This window comes from Rhea americana, unplaced genomic scaffold, assembly GCF_003343005.1.
Source record: "Rhea americana isolate MKP2758 unplaced genomic scaffold, rheAme1 scaffold_225, whole genome shotgun sequence".
Classification (NCBI taxonomy): domain Eukaryota; kingdom Metazoa; phylum Chordata; class Aves; order Rheiformes; family Rheidae; genus Rhea; species Rhea americana.
Window position 1 is genome coordinate 476,803 of NW_028186341.1, and position 20,960 is coordinate 497,762.

Sequence of the window (20,960 nt, forward strand, 5' to 3'; positions counted from 1 at the left end):
TGAACCGCGGAGCGGGCGGAGAGGCTGAGATGCGCATGCGCTGTGGGGGCGTTGCCGTGCAACGCGAAGCCGCGTGAGCCGCGCAGACCGGGAAGTGGCAGCGCGCATGCGCCGGATCGTCGTTGCCGCGCAACGCGGAGCCGCGAGGCGGTAGCGCGCATGCGCGGCGGCGTTGCCGTTGCCATTACCGTTACCTTACCGTTATCGCTACCGCTGTCGTTGCCGCGAGGCGCGGGGCCGCATGAGCCGCGGTGCAGGCGCCGAGGCGGTGTTGCCGGGGCGGCGGCGGGGCCCGGGCCCGGCCCTCATCGCTCCCGGGCCCGAGGAGCGCATCGCCGCCCGCCGCCGCCGCATCGCCGCCCGCCTCGACGCCAAGCGCCGGTGAGAAACGGGCGATCCGGGATCGTACTTCTCCGCCCCCCCCCCTCGCTGCTCCCACAGTCGGTYCGGGGCCTTGTGCCTCCTCTGGGCCCGGGTCAGGGCCACTGTGTCCAGGCCTCCCCTCGAGCTGCTCCATGTCCCATAGTGGGGCCAGGGGCTGCTCCCTTTAACCGGCACCGGCTTCTGGACCCCCTACGTGAGCCGATGGCAGGTCCAGATTGCCCAGCCCAGCAAACCGGCAGCTGGGGCAGGACCATCTCCTGCTGAACCAGCCCTTCCAAACCAACGTAGGTGACCTTCCCCTCACAGATGGCTCTAGGTCGAGGATGGACCCCACAACCCCCAGCCTGGTGCCCAATCCACAGCCCTCCTCCCCCAGGACCAGCACTGGCTCAGGGACCATCCACCCCAAACAGGCACCAGGTCATGGACCTTCTACCCCCCACTCCTCTGCCCCGAAACCAGTACTGGACTGAGGCTCCTCCACCCCGAACAAGCCCTGGGTCAGGGACAGCCCCATTTCAAACCTGTACTGAGTCACGGACATGCGCATGTCCTTGCTATGCCTTCACTGGATTTAGGATCTGGATCTAGGACCTTCCCCCTGGTTTTGGCACTGGGTCAGGAGMTGCACTGAATCCCAAAATAGCACCAGGTCAGAGACATTCCCTGATCCCTGCCAGATGTCACCRGGTTGGGGACTGCCCTGCTTCCCAAACAGGCCCCAGGTCAAGGACATMCCCTGTCATGCTGAATGGCCCTGGGTCAGGGACTGCCATGAATCCTGAACAGGCACAAGGTCAGGGACCACCCACACATCCTGAACCAGCGCTATATTGAGGACACCCCCTGCCAAATAGCACTAGATCAGGGAACTCTGCCTATCCTAAACCAGCACCAGGTTAGGGACTCCTGCAGCCTGGACCCAGACCTGGTCAGTGCTCCTCACTGTCTACCAGACCAGGGCCAGATYGATATCTTCTGCATCAGGAGGGGCAGGTGTCCTCCCTTCCTGTCCCCAGATGCCCCTGTGATACCCCTGCCCCAGAGTTTCCCCCCTGCCAGTAACCCTCTGCCCTTTGGGCAGAATTGCTACAGACCCTCAGGGCTGTACTGCAGGCACTAACCAGACCTAGGCTCTGCTTCCAGGTCCAGAAAGGGAGGCCTACGATCTGTTTTCCCTCAAGCAGTTTTGTCCACGCTTACCTGTCTCCTTTCCACATCTTGGAGGGCCTCTTGCCCTCCAAGTTTAGCTGGAGCTAAACCTGYTGGAGGAAGGAAGGAGCAAAGTGTGCTTGGTGGAATTGAGGCTTCTGTCTCCTGCTTTTAACAACACCACCTTTCCTTTTTGCTTTGTGAAAAAAATGGAGCCCAGCTCCTTTGCAGTCCCTGCTTCTCCCCTTCTAAGATCTGGGGTCTGGCACCCAGGATCTGACCTAAAGCCTGCAAGGTTGGATCTCTGCCCCAGACATTGCCATAGTGAACTCAACAGTCTCTGCTGGGATCCACATGCACAGCTGTGGGCCCTTCAGTGCTAGAARGGTGGTATCATGCCAAATGTTGTCTCTCCTTTTACTTCTCTCTGCCCAGGGAGGCCCTTGGAGAAGATGTTGAGGCAAAGACAACTGAGGAGGAGGAGGAGGAGCAGAGAGGAAGCCACAGGCAGATTGAGGAAAGCAGGCAGGTACAGCACTGAAATAGGAAAGTCTTCTCAGGTCCTTGACCTGTAGACTTTTGGCCTTGTTCTCCTTTTAGCTTAGTGTCACACAGCAGCTTTTATGTGGGAAGAAGCAGTGATGCACACTCCTCAGGACTGGATGGGATGGGAAGTGATTCTTGGGCAAAATCTTAGGGATGTGATTTCCCTCTAACAAACTGCCCATCRGTCAGAGGGATCTAGGGCTGGTGGTCGCACATCCAAACCCAAATCCTGACATGCTCAGCCCCATCCACATACCCAGGGGAAGAAAAAATAGACTGTACTCCGAGGAAGGGACCATTCCTCTTGGTGCTGATGACCTGCTGATTCRTGGGTACATTGAGGTCCTTCCAGTGTGCATCAAACGCTGCCATAGCATAGGGAGACGRGGCTTATGGGTCCACACAAGCACTTCAGTGTGGGAACAAGAACGGGGACAAGAACCRGGCCCTGGGCATGCAGGATTAAGGGAGCTGCTCCAGTATCCCTCCTTATGGAGCTCAGGTCTCCRGATGTAAGATGTGTGCTGTCTCCTTCACAGAGGCTGGCCAAGCTGCTCTTTGATGGCACACAGTTGGTGACAAATATCCAGGTGGCTGTTGACTCGAGAGAAACTCAGAGGAGAGCAGAGGAGGCAGAGYTGAAGCTGCAGAGGTAAAAGACTGTGCAGTGGGTCTGTGCTGCTGGGAAGATGTATGTACTGCTCCCTAAACACCTCCCAGAATGGCCATGTTGCAGCTGAGACTTCCCAGCTCTGGTTACGCAGGGACGCTTTGTTAAACATTAGAAGTTAGGGCTATGTTGAATTTATGTTCAAGGACAAAATTCCACACACACAAGGAGCCTCCCAGTACCAGCCTGGCACACATTCTGGTCAGCTGACTCTTTACAGAGCACYCCAGGCCAGGGCTGGTGGCTTCTCAGGTTTGCACTACTGTACTAAAGACTTTCTGGTTACCAGTCTCCTCCAAACCCATCACATCTTCTGCTCTAGATCATGAGAAACATGCTGGGCTCTCAACTTCCCACCAGGAATGCTGTACCACATGTGTTTGCAGTCTCCTTGCTCCAGAAGTGTAGGCTTAGCTGCCCTCACTTCTTGTTTGCCAACGAGCTCTGCTGAGCTTGGGGGTCACAGAGGAGGAGACGCTGAGGGCAGGGAGAGGGAGAACATACCATCCTGTGCTGAAAGGTATCTCGGTAAATGACCCATGCTCCAGCTGTAGACTAATGCCAGAGCCCCTTGGTCGAATGATCCAGTCAATCAAGGATATGCCCTAACACCTGGTGACGTGCAGTTTCACCTAGAACRAGCAGAAAAAGCTGAGGGTGCTGGAGTGATCGTGTGTGTGATCCTGAAGCACCCCAAATGAWTTGAATGATTAACTTAGAGCCAGTTCAGTAACTACTTCAAGAAAGGTTTTGAATTTTTAGCAAAAAGCAGATCTACCATCATGAGGAAGTCTATTTTGCCAAGACTGCTTGGAGAGGTTGCAAATTGCAGCATATCATGCACAAGGTCACAGCTAGACCGCTGCCTCTTGGGACCTTTTATTTTTGGAGGTTGCCCTCTGGTAGAAGAGATAAGGATAGCTACTAGCCATATCATGGGAATGTGCGTCACCAGGCTGTGCTGTGTGAGGAATGAGAATTTGAGAAATTGGATATTAAGACATTCACAGTGAGAGTGATTAAATGCTGGGACAAGGGCCCAGGATGCTGTGGGAACTTCTTTGGGAATACCCAGAATTTGCCTGGACAAGGTCCTGCACAACCTGCTCTAATGTTGAAATTAGTCCTGCTGTGAGCAGGAGCCAGAGAATTCCTGAGGCCCTTCCAGCTTCAGTTATTTTCTGATCCTGCCTGTATGGCTTCCTGTGCAAACCTGTCCTGCTTCACCAGTGGAGCTGAGCTGTCTCTAAGGGACTGGCTTTTTTACCCCTGTCTCCAGGATTCAGTGGATGTGGCTCTGCCGGGAAACACAGAGTCCTTACTCCTAGTTGCCTTTGGAGGGCACTGTAAGAACAGTTTGTTGGAGCACAGTTGCAGCAGGATGCCTGTCCCTTGCTCAGATGGTTTCCCACAGGGAATCTTATTAAGGAACCAGATGCTGTGCCCAAAAACTGGCCCCTAGAGCAGGTCTGGGGGTGATGGGGGAGGAAGGTGAGTGGGAGCAGCCTGCTGCTGTGCCTACGTGTGACTAAACAGAGGCCATGTGCTGTGTGCGGTCCCATCAGGTATCCAGCGCTGGGGCCGAGGCTTGCATGGTCAGCTTGGCTCTCCTCCTCAGCAGCACAGAGCACCGTTCTCTCCTGCTCCCCATCTCCATCCAACAGACTGCCTTAACCGGCAGCTCCCRCCTTGTGCCCTGGGGCCAGGCCACGGAGAGGGAAAGGGTTTGGCACTGTGCTGTGAAGGTGAGTGAGTGCTAGGGGGTGTCCTGTTCCAACAGCAGGGTGATGTGGAAGTCTTTCATCCTTAGTTAACCTGGTGCTAACCTAAACGCTTTTGCTGTCACGACACTGGAGTGATGCTGCAGGGCCATATCTGTACTGGTACCCTAAAGAGCACTAGAGCAGGACACAACCCCTCTTTTGGCCTTGCTGGCACGCTGTGAACCTGCTCCTTGGCACRACTTTGGTCCATGCAAATGAGCCTTGCCCCATCCCATCCCCAGGCAGGGGTTAACCTGGGGCAAGGCCCATCCCCAAGGCAGTTTGGAGGGCCTCCTATTTGGAAGAGAAGAGCATTTCGTAGTATGGACATGGGCTGTTCTGTGACGCTTGGTTTTGATGCTAGAGTGTGATCTTTGGGCAGTTTGGTTTCCTAATCTAGACACAGCTGGGAAGCTGTTTGGCACCACTTATCCAACAATTTCTGCTGAGAGATGGCTCRCTTGGCAGAAAGACCAAAAAGAGCAGAGGTCCCTGCAGAGGTGACCACTGCTTGAACTGAGCTCTTTAGTCTTTTCTCCCTCAGGTAAGTGGTTATAAGAGCGTTGAGCAGGGGCAGAGCTGGCATCCTGCAGGCCATTCTCTTCAGACAGGCATTTCTCCAGCCAGTTTGCTTTGGCTTCCTTTCCTTTGTGAAAAGCACTGCCTTTAATGTTCAGGGTCTCTGAAACTAATGAATTAGCTAATGAAGTAGCAGGTTTGGATCTGTTGGTTCTGTCATCATTGCTCTGAGTGTGTGGAGTGTTGGGGTAGACTGTGTAGCTGAGGTTCCAGGAAAGCTGCTGGCCCAAAGATATCTTTATGCTACTTTGTATTCAAAATGAGTTACACAGGAAAATGCTCCTGTGGTGCTGAATGTGACATGGGCCACTGAGCCATGGCTGGAGCAGCTGTCCTCTCTGCTGTCCTCCCTCCCTCACCTTGTGTTGGTCTTGTACTCCCTCCTGCCTGCAGGGTGGAGAGGCTGGAGAATGAAGCCAAGACTAATGCCTGCAAATTTGAAGCAATCACCTCAAAATGGGCCTTGGCCGAGAAGAAGACAATCCCTCAGGAGTTGTGGGAGCTGCTGAACCAGCAGCAGAAGCAGTGCACGCTGCTCCTAGAGGAGAAGAACAAGCTCATCGATGAACTGCAGCAGGTAGCATGGGGGCCAGAAAGGGACAGCCAGGAGGGTCTGGTGTTTTCAAGCTCTGGAGGATGCCGTTCTAAAGCAGTGGTCGTCCCTCTGTCCAGCTCTCAGCCCCTCAGTACCAAGCCCTAGGCAAGCAATGGCTCTTCTGTACTGGAAACTGAAAGTGGTGGTATTACCCTGAGGTTACCTGGCTCAGAGCCACCCCTATCCACACTGCTAACTTCCCCTGCCAACAGACATCTCCAGTAGCCTTTTGGGATGGTTCATGAGCTGAGATCCATGTGTTGCCAGTCATTCCAGGGATAGCTGTATGTCCTGGTAGTAGTAAGGCCAGCCTGCACGTCTCAGACTGCACAGGAGGAAAACAGTGAACGAGCAGAGAGGAGGAGCATCTCTGTAGAGGGAAATAGTCTTCCCTGCAGCATGTTCTTGATGCTCTGGCCCTTCGCCCTCATAATCTGCTGTACTTTGAGAAAGGCGGTGTCTGGGTGTTAGCCTCTCAATTAGCCTCTGAGGATTCATGACAAAATTTCAGCATCCTCTCGTCTCTTCCAGGAGCTGAAAAGCAAAGATGAGCAATATGTGCATGCCCTCAAGAAGCAGTCAGATGATATCCACCTCCTTTTGGAGAGAATGGAGGAGCAGATCAGGAACATGCTGAAAAACTATCGTCATGAACTTCTACAGATTGAGGTAGCCAAATAATTTGTTGGAGAAAGAGTCTAGTGAGTAAACTGGCAGCCATTTCTCCATATCTGCCACAAGAAAAGCCTCAGGCTGATTGCACTGGCTGGGCTGACTACTGTCCAGACAGGTAGGTCTGGTGTCTTGGTGAATGAGGCTGAAATCAGGCAAAGCAAGAACACTGAATGGTGCTGAGTGCTAGGGGCCAGCCTATATGATGCTGGAGCTTTCCATGTGAACAACTGTAAGTATAGAGAGAGTCAGTAGCATGTGAAAGCTCTTATTGCTTGATGGCTGGTTATTCATCTCTCTAAAAGCTGTAAGGAAACACTGTGGTTGTTTGGCCTGACTTTCTGCAGAGCACTAGCTGAAAGGTCCCACTACACAGGTCAAGCCTGCATTTGTTGTTGAGTAAGGGCATCTCTCCCTCTTAATGTAATGTCTTTCTAGGTGAAATTAAGTGGCTGTCTGACCAAGTTCCTCTGCTAATCATTGAAGAATGATTTCCAGTGAATATGAGGAATTCCCGAGCACCAGGAGCTCTAGGTGGCTGGTAGTAGCAGTCTCAATGGGCTCACAGTGTAAGCTCGCTGACAGCGGGGTCCTGGGACGGAGGTCAGGCCAGTGTGTGTTCAGCAGACAGCGGCGGCAGTCTGAAGCCAGTCCTCTCCTGAAGGCTGCTGGCCCAGACTGCTGCAGGGCTGGCAACCAGAGGAAGTGGGACCTTGTGATGCTGAAGGGCTGTTTCCTTTACAGAAGGCTTTTGAGCTAGAACGGCAAGAGCTGCTGGACGACAATAAGAAGAAGTGGGAGGAAGCCATTCAGGCCCACAACGCTCAGGAGGTAAAGTGCCCCTGCGGTTTATAAAGGCTGCCAGGACCAGTGTTGCTCTCCAGCACTGAGCCTTCTCCAAAGACACTGTGTGCTGAAAGGCAGCCGGTTCCTCAGGAATGTGTGGGGGCAGAAGGACAGGCCTGCAGCCTGCTCTGCCAGGGAATTATCTGTGCATAGCTTTGCTTAGGATGGCTTTACTTAGGATGGCCAAGAAGCTGTGATCATGGGGGAAAGCTGTTACCGCTTATGTATGGGACTCTCATTGTGCCCACAGCTGGAAGACCTGGCTGCCCGTATGAAAAAGGTGGAAGAGTTTGAGAAGCAGTTGAATCAGCTGCAGGTGCAGGGTGTGGAGGAGTATAACAACATGAAGAGCCAGCTGGAGAATAACGTACAGGTACTGGAAGGGCTGGTGTGTGCCATGTGGGAGGGCGGTGGAGCAGACCCCCTGGCTTTTCGGTGTGAGCTGGCTGCAGAGATCAGCTAGCTAGTAGGAGAGCTGCAACTGGTATCTGGCCACCTCAGCTCTTCAGTAGGCACAATCTGGCCCCATGTTGACAGGAACTGTTGTTCTCTCCTCCCCATGTCAACACACATCACTGTCTGTCTGCCCTTGGCTCCCAGAGGTCTGTAACATGTGAGCTGTGACTCTAGGACACATGAAGCACCTGGGAAGGTTGTGGGGTTCACTACTTCTGGCATCATGATTGATAAGATGAGCAGTAAGTATGAGTCTCTCACGACCCATGTCATACCAGCCTTATTTTCTCCTTTGTCAAGGTTTTAGGAGATGCCAGGCCTAGGATAGGTGAGCTTTTTCCTCTGATGTCTAGCCAAGGATCCATGACTTCTGTAATACTTGTGATCTTCACTTGGCGCTAGTTACTGTGAGATCGCCCTTACTCAGCTAGTCAGGCACCCAATGGAAGAGCACAGCCCTTGCACACAGCCAGCTGAACAAGCATGGGCAGACTCACTACCCTGTAGTTGGGATCCAAACCTGGTTGCTGTGGTTGCCCAAGATATGGATGCTTTTTAAACCACTGCATTCTCTGCAAGTAACTTTGTGAACAAAGCRGTGCTTCTGTGGCTTTCTGCAGTCCCGCTAGTCGGTTAAGGTGCAGCTGTCATGTTTTTCCTAGGCTCTCAAGCTTGCTTTCCCCAGTATTAATTAGACTTCACAGCTCAGTAGAGCTGCTTTGCTGCACCTGACACATCTCTTGCAAGTTGTCACGTATTGTTTGCCAAGGCCTGTGTGGGAGAAATGGGACATGTAACATGGACTTCAGTAAGGCCCATAATATTTCCGCTCTGGTGGGAAAATATTATATATAAAAATATTATATATAAAAATATATGCATATTTGAAGACTTACCATCTCCCAACAGAAATCTCTTTCCGTGGTCTAAACAGCCTCAGGCTTTCAACCTTTCCTTGTGGGTCATTTGTCTCAGCTCCCTTTGGTCTGTTCTAGGCTCTCTCCCATCTTCTCGAGTGTGCTGCCAATCTGGACGTAGGTACAAAGCAGAGGGATAATTACCTCCCCTGTCTTATGTACAACACTCCCATGACTGCAGCTGAAGATGGCAGGTGCATTTTTGCAGCAGCATCACATTTCGTTTTGTGAACCTTGATCCCCAAAGTGTTGCTGCCTCCCTCCCGCAGGCATAGAGCAATTAGTGAATGTTATGTGCTCCGTTATCACCTTCCAGGTTATCAATATAAAGATGAAGAAATTGCAGACTCAGGACTGCCCCACTGAACTTGCCCTTCCAGTCTGACAGGTGTTGACAGTTACATATCACTGTAAAACCTTCTACAGATTGTCTCTAGCCCATATTTCCCGGGTTTCCTCTGAGAACATTTAAATTGGCATTCAGATTAAGGTTTGAGTTGTTGAGATTTCACATGAGGAAAACCACAGAGATAGCAAGGGCTTGCTGAAGGTTAGCTACAGTGATTGTGCCATGCTCTGGTGCAGGGTTTTAGGGATAGCTTGAACCAGCTTCTTACCCGGGTGGGACTGCTTCTGGATGTATTTCCAAGTTGTCTCTACTCACCCTGTTGTAAAATCAGCTAACTCACGTACCAGTGTATGCTCTGCTCTCTAGCTTGCAGTTCAGGACTGCCCACAGAAATCCCACTGGGCAGAAAACAAGGCCTCTCTGGCCTTAGCCCCAGGGGATAAAGGCTGACTGTCTTTCCTGTGCAGATTGTTGTGACCTTTCTCTCTCTCTAACTGAGCCTGTAGGTGATGGTTTAATATGGAACCATGTAGCAGCTTAATTCAAAACACTTTCTATTGTGGAAGAAGTCTTTACAGACCTCCACAGTAAATTGCATTATAAGATTTTCAGTATCAGATTTCTGCACTACCTCCTCTCACATATGGGAGACATTTATACTAGTGAATTAAACCATGCCAGGCCTGGACACTACTGCTCACTCATGCCCGCAGGCATGCTGCCGTCAGGTCTGTGGCTGGAATTCRCCTGATCACACACCAGTGTGTCCCCCGGCGCTTGTTTCCAAATGGCCTTTAGGGCTGTCAGAGAACAGTGGTCATAGGTTGGATGTGATATCTCCCGGCCCAATGGAGCATCCCCAGGAGACTGGGGGAATCAGCGCTGGAAGTGCCTCTTCCTTTCTATCAGCTGTCAAGAAAACAGGGTGCTGAGGGGCTGAGAGAGACTCCCCATTGCAGCTCCCATTGGAGGAAAGGAAGGAACCTACTGCCTTTCTCCTGTTCTCCAGGCTGTGCAGTGTGACCATGCTGTCACAAATGCTTCGGTGCTAAAGACATGTTACATGTTTTTTCTTGGTTTCTATAAGCTTGTGGTTTACTCCCCTTGTGTGTCCGTTCCTCCAGTTTCCCTTCTAGCTCAAACTGGTAGGAGGAGGGTAGAGGTCTCAGAGCCAAGAGCTCCTAAAAGCATCGTGAAAATCAGTGGATAGTTTGAGGAGAGAGGCCCAAATTAGCATCCCACTCAGCTTCAGGGAGAGCTGAGTGCAACTTTGGTCCCTTCCCCATTCCCGGGACCTAGCCAGGCAGCATGTATTCATGGACAACCAGSACATCCATCCATCACTTCAGCTCCAGAGTGTGCCACATGGCTAGCCAGGCAGATGGGGTAGCTGAGAGAAGTGTTCATGGGAAGAGGGCATTTGGGGRTGTAGGATCAGTAGGCTCCAGGCTTCAGTGTGGCCTTTGCTCACGGCACGACATTTTTTATGTTGTTTGAAATGCTAGACCCTGGAGGAGCAGCTCCAGCGGGTGAGAGCCATCTATCAGCTCAACCAGGAGAAGCTAGAGTATAATCTCCAGGTGCTCAAAAAGCAGGATGAGGAGAACACCATCATCAAATCCCAGCAGAAGAGGAAGCTCAACCGGTAAAAACAGTCCCTGGAAGATGGGCTCTGCTTTACCTGCTTTCACCTTCCATATGCCATATGTTTTGGAACTCATCATCTAGCAGAGGCCAGTAGGCCCTTTCCCAGCACATTCCTGGGCAGGAGCAGGGGTCAGCCTGAGGCAGGGCCATTACCAGGACAGCTTAGATAAGGCTAATCAGAGAGTTAAACAAGATGGCAATGGCCARTCTGTGCCAAATGGGTCCGGGACCATGCTCAGGCCTTGGTGCTGGGTAGTCACTAGTAGATAGGTAGCCCCAAGTCCCAAAGCCTTCATACAAACTGGGTATGTGTAAAGACCCCTCTTCAGAGATTCCTAGCCTTGCTCTCACCTTCTAGGCTTCACGATGTGCTCAATAACCTGAGAAGAAAACTGGCCAAACAAGAGAAGCAGATGAGGGAGGAGAACCAGAGCCTGGCAGTGGACTATGAACGCATCGTGGGGCAGTGTAAGGAGCTGCAGAGAATGATGAGGTGGGGTGTGTGTGGAGGCCTGGCCATTCATCCACCATGAGATTTGGCTGCAAGCCTCAGAGCAGCTGAGCGAGGCGTTGAGGGAAGCTGCCTCATTGCTCCGGGGTGTGGAGGCTGCTTCCGTGAGCTGTCTGCCTTTTGCACAGGCATTTTGCTGTCAGCGATACTGAGAAGTTCATGGAGGTTTGGCTCATGAATGAGAAGGAAGCCAAAGGGCTGATACGGAGAGCCTTTGATGCAGATCGCATCATTCACACACAGCAGCTGGGGCTGCCCTGGGAAGAGCCTCATTACTGGTTCCTGAACAATGTCGGCCCCCTCAGGCATTACAAGGGAAGGAGGACTGCCACCAGGCTGGCTGCGGAGATGCTGACAGGTGGGACGCACAGCCTGGGTGTTCTTGTTGTCCCTGTGGCACTGGAAGGCCCTCCCATTCCCTCTGACAGCCCCCTCTGTCACTMCTTTCTTTGCTCTTGCTTGGAGGAGGAGGCTGAGGTGCAGATAGATTACAGGGCTATTGTCAGCACTCAGCAGGGATCTTCCCATGCTGTCAGAGAGCCCTTACTAGATGGGGGTAAATCTCCCTTCTGTAGAGCTCATCGTCCCTTTGGGAGGTGACCAGGAAGGAAAGGCACTGGGCCTCGCTGTCTGCACTGCAGGGAAAGCCAAGGCCCTGGCTCTGTCTGTGGCCCCACTGTGCCTGTCTTTGCAAAAACCTAGGGCTGACATTAAGACAGTGCTTGGCAGGGAGGAAAAGGGTTTAACAGGCAGTAACATGGGGACCTGCCCAAAGCTTGTGGCAGTAAACATGATACTTATGGAGAGTGTTTCACAATAGAAAGCAGTGAACCAAAGTCTAGAGTCTGCACTCCATCCCAAGGGCTTTATGTGGGTTCTTACAACTATTTGAGCCCAGGCAGAGGCTGGCMTGTGTCCCACTCTGAGCTGGCTCATGCTGAGCCAGCCTGGGAATCTGTACCTGGCCCAGTGTTGCTAGCTGCAGAAATGCTGACCCAGAGCCAGCTTGCATCCTTGGGCCTCAGTGAGGCTTTCTAGGTCTCAGGGCACAGCTGTGATTCTCCTCATGACTGCTCCAGTGACGTTACTTGTGGCAGTGTGCGAAGCACAGTCAGAGCACAAAGATCTTTTGCTCACCCTTCTCTGTGTTTCAGAGAGCAGCTGTGAGGGACAAGAGGAAGAGGGGAGAGAAAAGGGGAAGGAAGAAATGGCCAGTGGAGAAGGAGGAAGAGAGAACCCAGAAAAGGCTGAGGATAAAGTCACACCTCTGCGAAGTATCTCCAAGAAGACTGTCAAGAGGATCCTGGAGCTCGTGAGCGATGAGTCGGTGCGTGACAGGTGTAGTACATGCCTTGATCAGGAAGGGTAGGTGGAGAGCAGACATGCTGTCCCCTGGTTGCTGAGCTCTTCTGAGCCCTGAATCTTAGGGTAAAGGCTTCTGCATGGCATTGCCTTGCTGTGCCAAGCAGTCTGTTGGCAAARAGCTCCCACAGGCTGCGAGTAGATCCCTAAGCTTTTCCCCTGCATGTGGGGACATACATGATTCTAGTAACAGCCACAGCCCAAGAGCCCGGATCCACAGGTGAATATGTGCACCTGGATCTCACTGGGARTGAGGTGATTGATCTCTGTGGGTGGTGGAGGGCTGCCTGCTTCCCAGGCCAGAATAAGCATAGATCAGCAGAACTGCCACATCTGATGGTCCAGGCTGTGTTCCCCTTCTCCAGGGACACACAGGAGGTCCTTATGGCTATTGCTATGCTGATGAACTAATGAGTGCCAGACCCTTCTCTGCCCTTGCAACCCTTCTTCAGCAAGAGGCACTGAGGATGGTAATGCCTTCCATGCCTGCTCCTGTTGGGGGGCTATTCCAGAGTCTCCTGGCTGAGGAGGAACATCCTCATGCCACCTAGCCTCTGCTGCCCTTCCCTGCTCAGGCTGCGGTTGTAGGATGGCACAGTCACAGGATGTTGTARCTCCCTGRCTGTTTCTCTGACCCTGSCTGTGTTGYRGCTGTATTCTGAGCACAAACAGAARCACTCACTATTTYTCTGTTCCCTTTTCTCTGTGYGTCATTCAAGGGCTTCCTCATTGAGAGCAAGCTGCTGAGGCTCCTGCAGCCACTGGGGAAGCACGAGCGCACCCTCATGAAGCTTGACTCCATCTTCACTGTGAGTTGGGGGCTGGCCTGTAAAGGGCTGCAGAGAAGCACTTCCTGTGGCAAGACTGATGATCATGTAGGAAAGCATGTAGGACACAGTGTCCCAAAAGTGGCCCAGGAAAAAGGTTGGGTGCATTTTGGGAGGGACAGATACATGTAAGCAGGAAAAATCAGGGACCCAAAGCATGAGAGCCGACCAGGCAGGCAGGTATTCTTCTGGGCTGCAGGTAGCTGAAAGTGTTGGGACATAGGAAGGCAAGTCTCACACACGGAGAYACAGAGCAGTCGTTACGATAATCATGGGGCTTTGCTCTGCCTTGGTCAGGCTGCTGCTGGRTAATTGCCTCCAGGTTTGGTCCCTGTCCCCCTGAAAGGTGGGAAGCAGCCAGGAGAGTCCAGAACAGGGGGCAAGAATGGTGAAAGGGCTGGAGAGCATGACCTGCCAGGAAAGGCTGAAGGAACAAGACTCGGTTCATCTGGAGGGGACAGGAGTGGCCTTCAAAGAGGCAAAGAGCTTCTGCACAAGGAGAGGGAGTCGCCTCTGCCCCATGTCCATGTGGACAGGACAAGGAGACATAGGATTGAGCTGCCCAATGGATGTTCAGCTGGGCTCTTTGGGGGACTTAGTGGCAGTGAGGGAAGAGAAGCATTATGGGAGAGTGCTGCAAACTGGCCAGACACCTCTCAGCCCAAGCCAATAYTACTGATGAATCGGACAATGTCTCCAGCCTGTTCTCAGAAGCTGAGGTTTGTACTCTTCCATCCACAGGTACCCCCAGCTGTCCCACACAAACCACTTCTTACTAACTGCTCCTGCACAGATTTTGCATAGCCATTACCCTTACTGCAGAAGAGGTGCAGAGATGCCCCCTCCTCAGGGCCTCCCAGAGGAGCCTTGGCAAAATTCCCAGCATCTGGGACTTAAAGCTGATTCAAACTCCTTCACAAGGGTAGTCAAGCAGCATCCCTCCGTCGCTGCAGAATGACCTTCCCTTCCACAGAGAGGCACCCTCTTCTCCAGGGAAATGCTGTTCATTTAGTTCCTGCTCCCATGATGTCTCTGAGGGACTCTAACCTGGCTTTTCTGCTCCCCAGGCCCTCGAGATTGACAGTGAGGATGACCTGTACCAGCTGGTGGATTTCTTCCTGAAGTACAAAGCCCAGGAGGTGGCTGTCAGCCAGGTGGGACAGACAGGGACAGTGGTGGGGAGAGCCTGGCAAAGCAGGGGGACCAGGAAAGCAGGAGCAGAACGCCTCCTGAACATCCAAGGAGGACAGTGTGGGACAGCACAGCACAGCAGACCTGAAGTATCTCCCTGTGACTAGACAAGGGAGGTGAACTGTGGGGAGACTGCCCACTGGGTGGGGTGTGGGGAGTCCAAACCAAGGCCCCCAGCCCCAACCTATCCCKGCGCAGGTACAGGGGTTAGCTTGGGGTAGGGCCATCTCCAGGACGGTTTGGAGGAGCCCTGGATGCAAGGGATGAATTGAACAGGCTGGCCAGGGCCTGCCCAGGTGCGGGGTTGGGGCAGGGAAGAGCTCTGCTACAGAGTCACTTCCTAGCAGAGAGGGAGTTGGACTGATCCCAGTAAGGAGTTTAAATGAGACCACAGTGTTTGGGAAATGAGTTTATACCCAAAGGGATTTATCCAAGCATGTCAGTTGACCTCCAAACAAGAGAATATCTGGCCTATTTTATTACTAGTACAGGCACAGCCCGGGACAGCAATGAGGCCAGTGAGCTGTGATCTGCTTCTGCCATAACCAGAGAGAGTCTCCTGTACCTCCTTTTTTTTTTTGCCTGAGTGCTCTAAATTTGTGAGAGAATGAGGCTGCAGGGGGCTGTGAGCTGTGAGGAGAAGGAAACAGTGGGAAGGACACAGTACTCATCTGGGCCTTCCTTCCAGAGCCAGGCCACCCCTCAGGGCCAGGAGGGCCCAGCCAGTGAGGATCCTGCAGATCTGTCTGCGGACGCAGCAGATGATGGATCCAGTTCCCACAGGACCGAGCTGACATCCTCTCGGGGCTTACTGGACTCCCTTCCGTCTGTGTACATCCATGCTGACGACATCCTAAAGATCCTCAAAGCATTTGTGCGGGATTTCGACAAGCTGAGGTGAGACTATTAGCAGGGGTGCTTTTCCAGGGACAGAACAGGGCTGTCGTCACTGGGAGGGAGCCAGGCGGGGCTGGGAACACTGAGGAGGTAGAGGACTGTGGGGATGTGTGCAGGGCTGGGGGAGACTGTATTCCCCTTGCTGGAACCAGATCTGCCCCTGACTACCCTGCAAGCTGGCAGAAGGGTGGGAAGGGTCCTGCCGGAGCATGGATTGCTCCTGATACAGGCCAGCTCTGAGGGGCAGTGCCAGGGTGAGGGATAGCTGGGAACAACCAGGCAAGAGGTGTACAGTAGCCCAGGGAGAAGCAGCAAACCTCTGAGGCAGGCAGTGCCAGCAGCATTCACAACAGCTGTGGGGTTGTGCTCATTTGTGTGGTGATGGCAATAGCACTCAGTGCAGCTGAAGGGTCCAGGGTTGCTCCTCACGCAAGTAGAGCTGAGCCCGGAGCCCCAGAGCTTTTCTCTCTGTCCCTCAGGGGGAAGGACGATTCAGCGATGGATTTGCTGCGGGGACGGGACAGCTCCAAGGACGAGGAGTACTGGAACGCTCTGGCACACGCTATCCCTGAGTCAAAGCTGAAGCTTTGGGACGCACTGATGGTGGCACTGGAGAAATATCAGTGAGTGCCTGGCAGGCTGACAGCTTGGCTGGGAGAGCCGTACTGGGACTGGCACAGGCTGATCCTGCAGACCTTGCTGGGAGAATGGGCTGCCAAACCCAGCTGCTCCTGTGGGCAGGAGCTCAGTAGGACTTCTGTGATGCCCCCACGGTGGCTGACAGGCACTGAGCCTGGAGCAGCTAGGCACAGTGCCCGGGGCTCCCTGGGGGTGCTGCCAGGACAGCGTGGCAGGAGAGCAGTACTGGTGTGTGGGGCTGGTGCCGGCACTATGCTGAGGACCAGCTGAGGGATGCACAGCACTGGTGACAACCAGCAGGGCCCCATGAGGTAGCCCACCCACTCTGCACATCCCTGGGGAGTGGCTCTGCAGGGTGTGTTAAGACCCCAGAGACCCTGCCAACGGCTCCCTGTCAGCCTCTGGGGCCAAGGCTTTGCTGTTCCCTGTTAACATAGTACCCTTTCTGCATAGCCACATCCTTGCCCAGAGGGCCAACCTGATCACTGAAGTAGGTGTCCTGCAGCAGCAGAACTCAGAGTTGTGCCTGCTCCTGGATCAGTACGTCACCTCCAAGGTGAGTGGAGCATCCTCCTGTCCCTTCACCCTCAGGACCTTGGTGCTCTGGCTGAGTATGAGACTGTCCAAGCCAGTTTTGGATGCAGGTTGCAGCTCGCAGCCTGTTGGCAGTATGCTCGGCACAGAGGATGCTCAGAGGTAGGGGCTGGGCATGCAGGAAGGAAAGCAAGAGCGTCTGGAGCCCATAGGACCTACAGGGCTAGACAGGGTCCGGCTGCACAGCCTGCCAAGAGAGCTGAGAGCTAGCACGTCACTGGCTGTGGAAGTCCCACAGCGGGCATTAGTGTGGGCACAAAAGGCAGGGCTGGCCGTTGACCTCTCCCCTCCAAGGCTAGGGCCCATCCAGACTACCCCAGGGTGGCCCTTCCCCTGGCTAACCACTGCCCCTGCCCGGGAATGGGCTGGGCTCAGCACTGTTCCAGTGTGGGTGACCAGAAGGCAGTAGCTGAGCCTTGCTGTGATATTTATTAGCGTAGACAGAGCTGAGGAGTGCTCTGGCTTTTTAGCCGGACTTTGGAGGGTCCCTGCCCCTCTGCCCAGGGGGCCTGGAAACCCAAGAGTGAAGATTCACAGGGCCCTGGTGTTCACTGCAAGTCCCAGCAATGCTGCCAGCGTTCCCAGAGCTGTAGCAGACAACCCAGCCCGGACATACTTGGTGCCACATCTCTGCTGGGTCGTTAACTGGTGCTGATGTCTGATCCTGGGTGCTGCCCCATGGCATGTACTGGGGGACCCATAAAGATGGCAGATTAGCCCTGTGCCATGTCCCCAGGCTTGATCCCAGCTGTGCCCACCCTCTCTGCCCCACAGAGCTTGCAGACACTGGGGCCACTGCCTGGAGCCCAGCGCAGTCAGGCTCAGGGTTCCTCTTCCTGCAGGTGAACAGCGAGCTGCTCTCCCCTCCCATGCAGTGGATGGACCTGAAGCCACCGGGCCCCAAGGAAGCGCAGTAAGCGCCTGAGGTCGGGGCATGGCTTTTCTCAGCCCCCAGCCAAAATTGTGTCTGGAGCTGGTGCTGCCTGGCAGGGGCTAATACACTTCTTCCAAACCTGGGCTGCAGGCATGTGTGTGATCTCCAAGGAAGGCCCCTCTACCCTCCARAGATGCTGGTGGGTCACAGCTTAGTGCTTCCCCAATCCCAGGGACTCACAGCACGGTAGGAAAGTGCTGCCCTCCTCATGGCTCAAAGCCACGTGGTCTGTGTCCTCTCCTGCCTGCCCCTTCCCTCAGTGGGGCCAAAGCCAGGCAAGAGCCTTCATCTCCAGCCTGGGGCTGTCCAGGCTTTCTGATAGCAGGTTGTAGACACTGCTGGCTCCATAGACCTTTCCCAGCTCTCTCAGCTGAGCCAAGCCCGCCAAGCAGCAGTCTCCACTCCTGTGCAATGCCCTGCTCTACACTACCCTGCTCACAGCCTCCTCCCATCAGCCTGGTACATCCTCCAAGAGCGCTGGTCCACCCTCTCTCCCGTACAGAGAAGCCTGATGTCTTTGCTGTCTGCAGCTGTTTTCATTCAAGATCACAGGTTGGTTGATGGAAATTGCAGCGGTCACATATAACCAGTGTAGGACCTGCCACCCCACCTCCTGTCACAGCCTTCAAGTTACGCTAAAGGGTTCAGCCTTGGCCCTTCTCCTCTGGTTCTCCTGACCACTGTGCCTGAGCACAGGCAGGCAGTATTGCTGCCTCTGCCCAGACACCAGCTTGCTTACTGCTTGGTGAATCTTCCTCAGGATGGGAGGACGCAGCAGGCTCAAGGCAGAGCCACTTCAGCCCCTCTCCTCTGCTACGTCTTGGAAGGAGCCTTGTTCCCTGCTTCCCCGTGCACAGCAGGAACACGGCACCAACCCAGCCCTGGCTTGCTTGCATGCAGCAGGGATGTGGCACCACCCCATACTGCTGATGGCGGGAGCAGCATCAGAGCAGCCCATGGTAGTGGGGAAAGAGGGGCAGGGAGCACCCTGGGGCCAGTCTGAGACCAGCTCTTTCATAGCCAGCATTTCTGCAGGGTTGGGACAGGGCCCTGTGTGAAACCAGCTCCTTCCCCCTTCCCAGATCTCTCTAACCAGCATCTGTCCATGCTGCTGCCATGAGAGTCATGGCCCTGGTGGGTCAAGTACCGCTGAGGGAGACCCTTCCAGAAGGTCAAGAGAGGTTCCTGCACCTTGGCCCCCTTCAGTCTTCTGATCCCATGATCCTGCAGCTGGGACTAGAGATGATCCCTCAGCCTCACTCTGGTCCTGAGCCCAGCGTTGTGGTGTTTGGGATTAGCATCATCCTAAAAACAACTACAAGAACCTTCCCAAATAAGCTGCACCCTCAGTTACCTTTCCCTCCTTGCTCTCAGTTCTGCTGCATCTCTACCTAAATCTGGGGGGTTTGACACTTTTAGTATCACACAATAGTATTATTTATGTAGTTATATTAGTTATCTAGATGAGGGCAGTCTGGCATCCCCCAGTTCCCTTCCAATGCTTCGGTTCACATTGTGTTTTAGGCTTTTTACTGGGAATTATCGTGCTTTAGCCTTGACTCCCCTACCTGCCTCTGACTAAGCACAGGCAGTTTCTCCTCCYGTGTGCAGCCAGCCTGCATACCAGAGCAGGAGAATAACACCTTTTTTGCTCGCCAGTATCTGTGCCCTTGAATAGTTGTCATCCCCCTCCCGGTTCCCATCAGAGGCTGGAGCCAGCTTCRAGGCCTGGTGCACCCATGGGACCTCTTGCTCTCCAGTCACCCACTGGGCTAGATGATCTCTGAGGACCCTCAGGCCACTCTGGATGCCCAGCTCAACCGCCTCCAGCTGGAGTCCATCACAGCTTCCAGGATGGATACCAGGTTGCATAAGATGTTCATTTGGACATCTAAACACATTCCCTCCTTCTATTCCAAGGAAAATATATGCAAAACAGTGCAGAATAACACCACTTGTATCACTAATAATACAACTATAGCATGTAGCATTAAATGTAGCACAGCAGTAGCTTTTGGCGACTATCCCATGAATACGTCTTTCCAGTGACGAGCAGTGACAAGCAGTTAGCAGTTCACTATCAGTCCCCAAATCTAGGGTTCTTGTTCTCCAGAGTGACCAGCAGGCTTGCAGCTTGTTGTCAGCTTCTGAGAGGACTATAACCAAGTACCTATAACTAGATATAAAGCGTGTGAAGTTGTATCTGTTGTCTCAAGGCTCAGGGTCAAAATTCACCTGAGCTCTTTTCCTGACAAGACACAACATTCCAGCCTCAGCGGTTGTGTTGCTTGTTGCTATACCTTGGAAACAACAGAATAACCTGAACCAGGCCTAAAATGCGCAAGCTCTTTCCCCCTGCTAGAATCCCTTATTTTAGGAGCAGTTGTATTACTCCCATGCCCTTTTCCACCTCCATGCTACACTTGTACGGGGCCTGGAAGGTGGGGTTTCCCATGGGAATCACTCATTTCCCAGCCACGCTTCTGCTTTTCTCTTGGCCCAGACCACCTTCAAGAGTCCTGTGGCTTCTTCATTCTCTATAGCAGCAACAGGATATCATTTCCCTCTGATACCCTACTGAAACCCAGTCAGAAGACCTATACCTAAGATGTTTGCCCCTTTTGCCAAAACCACCCACACCTCCAATCTATCCTCCCCTCTACACAACTGGCATCCTACTTACTTTTCCTCACTCACTCTCTACTCCTCATTTCCAGATTGATTTTGGTGCAAGCAGAGGAGCCCAGTACTCTAACAAAGATGTTTCTGATTCCGTATTTACTAAGAAAGTATTTGCGATTTCCAACCCACCTTGAAGCGTACGTCATACTGCCGCATGACCCTTCTCCCCAGATCCTGTGTCAGTGTGGTGGAGGCAGATCCCACTGACACCAGGGGTTAGGACTCCCAAGCCCAAAGGTCTTTTAAGGATGGATRTGGGTTTTTCTCCATGTAAGAAGGATCTGATGGCTCCTTTTCCTGTTCTGATTTGTCCCAAATTTTTCTCTCATCCCCTTTTCTAGTAAGATTTTCGTCATTCAAGCAAGTAAAACTCYCATGGGCTGGCCATCTTCTGATTCTTCCCCAATCACCTCAGGAACTTAGCAAGAATTTCCAAATCACTTCTCTAGGACCATTTTTTCTGGACTCACAGCTATTTCCCTTTTTAGCTCCTCTTTTCCTGCTACTCCTGTAAGTGTCCCCCCATCCTCCAGTGTAGCCATACACTCACGAAAGGATCTACAGATGGGAGCATGTCCCAGGCTGTTAAAGAGTCTTCTCTGCAGCTCTAGGGCACGACAGGCCAACACTCCTACATCATCCCGATCCATGATTACTTGATCTGTGTCAACACCAGGGATCACTGGATCATCCCTCTGCTTTCACACTCAGATAAGCATATTCTTACACAGATAGGCTGATGCCTCC

The 20,960-nt window shown here is 53.2% G+C and overlaps 1 protein-coding gene across 3 annotated transcripts; it reads left to right on the forward strand.

The window, feature by feature from the left end:
• Window positions 1-169: 169 nt before the first annotated feature.
• Window positions 170-18,889, forward strand: DRC1 (dynein regulatory complex subunit 1). 3 transcript variants are annotated; one of them, XR_014895928.1, is made up of 20 exons: window positions 170-381; window positions 1,972-2,065; window positions 2,622-2,734; window positions 5,488-5,671; window positions 6,221-6,358; window positions 7,106-7,192; window positions 7,458-7,580; window positions 10,435-10,574; window positions 10,935-11,069; window positions 11,216-11,445; window positions 12,242-12,414; window positions 13,169-13,258; window positions 14,344-14,430; window positions 15,156-15,364; window positions 15,844-15,987; window positions 16,457-16,559; window positions 17,440-17,510; window positions 17,622-17,717; window positions 17,842-18,083; window positions 18,292-18,889. XR_014895928.1 is itself a non-coding variant. In XM_085305620.1 (17 exons), exons 1-17 carry the CDS (start codon window positions 242-244, stop codon window positions 17,512-17,514), a joined length of 2,265 nt encoding a protein of 754 aa, XP_085161746.1. In that variant the 5' UTR covers window positions 170-241; the 3' UTR covers window positions 17,515-17,644. The 3 variants fall into 3 exon arrangements, 1 of the variants encoding a protein (XP_085161746.1); XR_014895929.1 differs by having other exon boundaries at window positions 18,614-18,889; XM_085305620.1 differs by lacking the exons at window positions 17,842-18,083; window positions 18,292-18,889 and having other exon boundaries at window positions 17,440-17,644.
• Window positions 18,890-20,960: the final 2,071 nt, after the last annotated feature.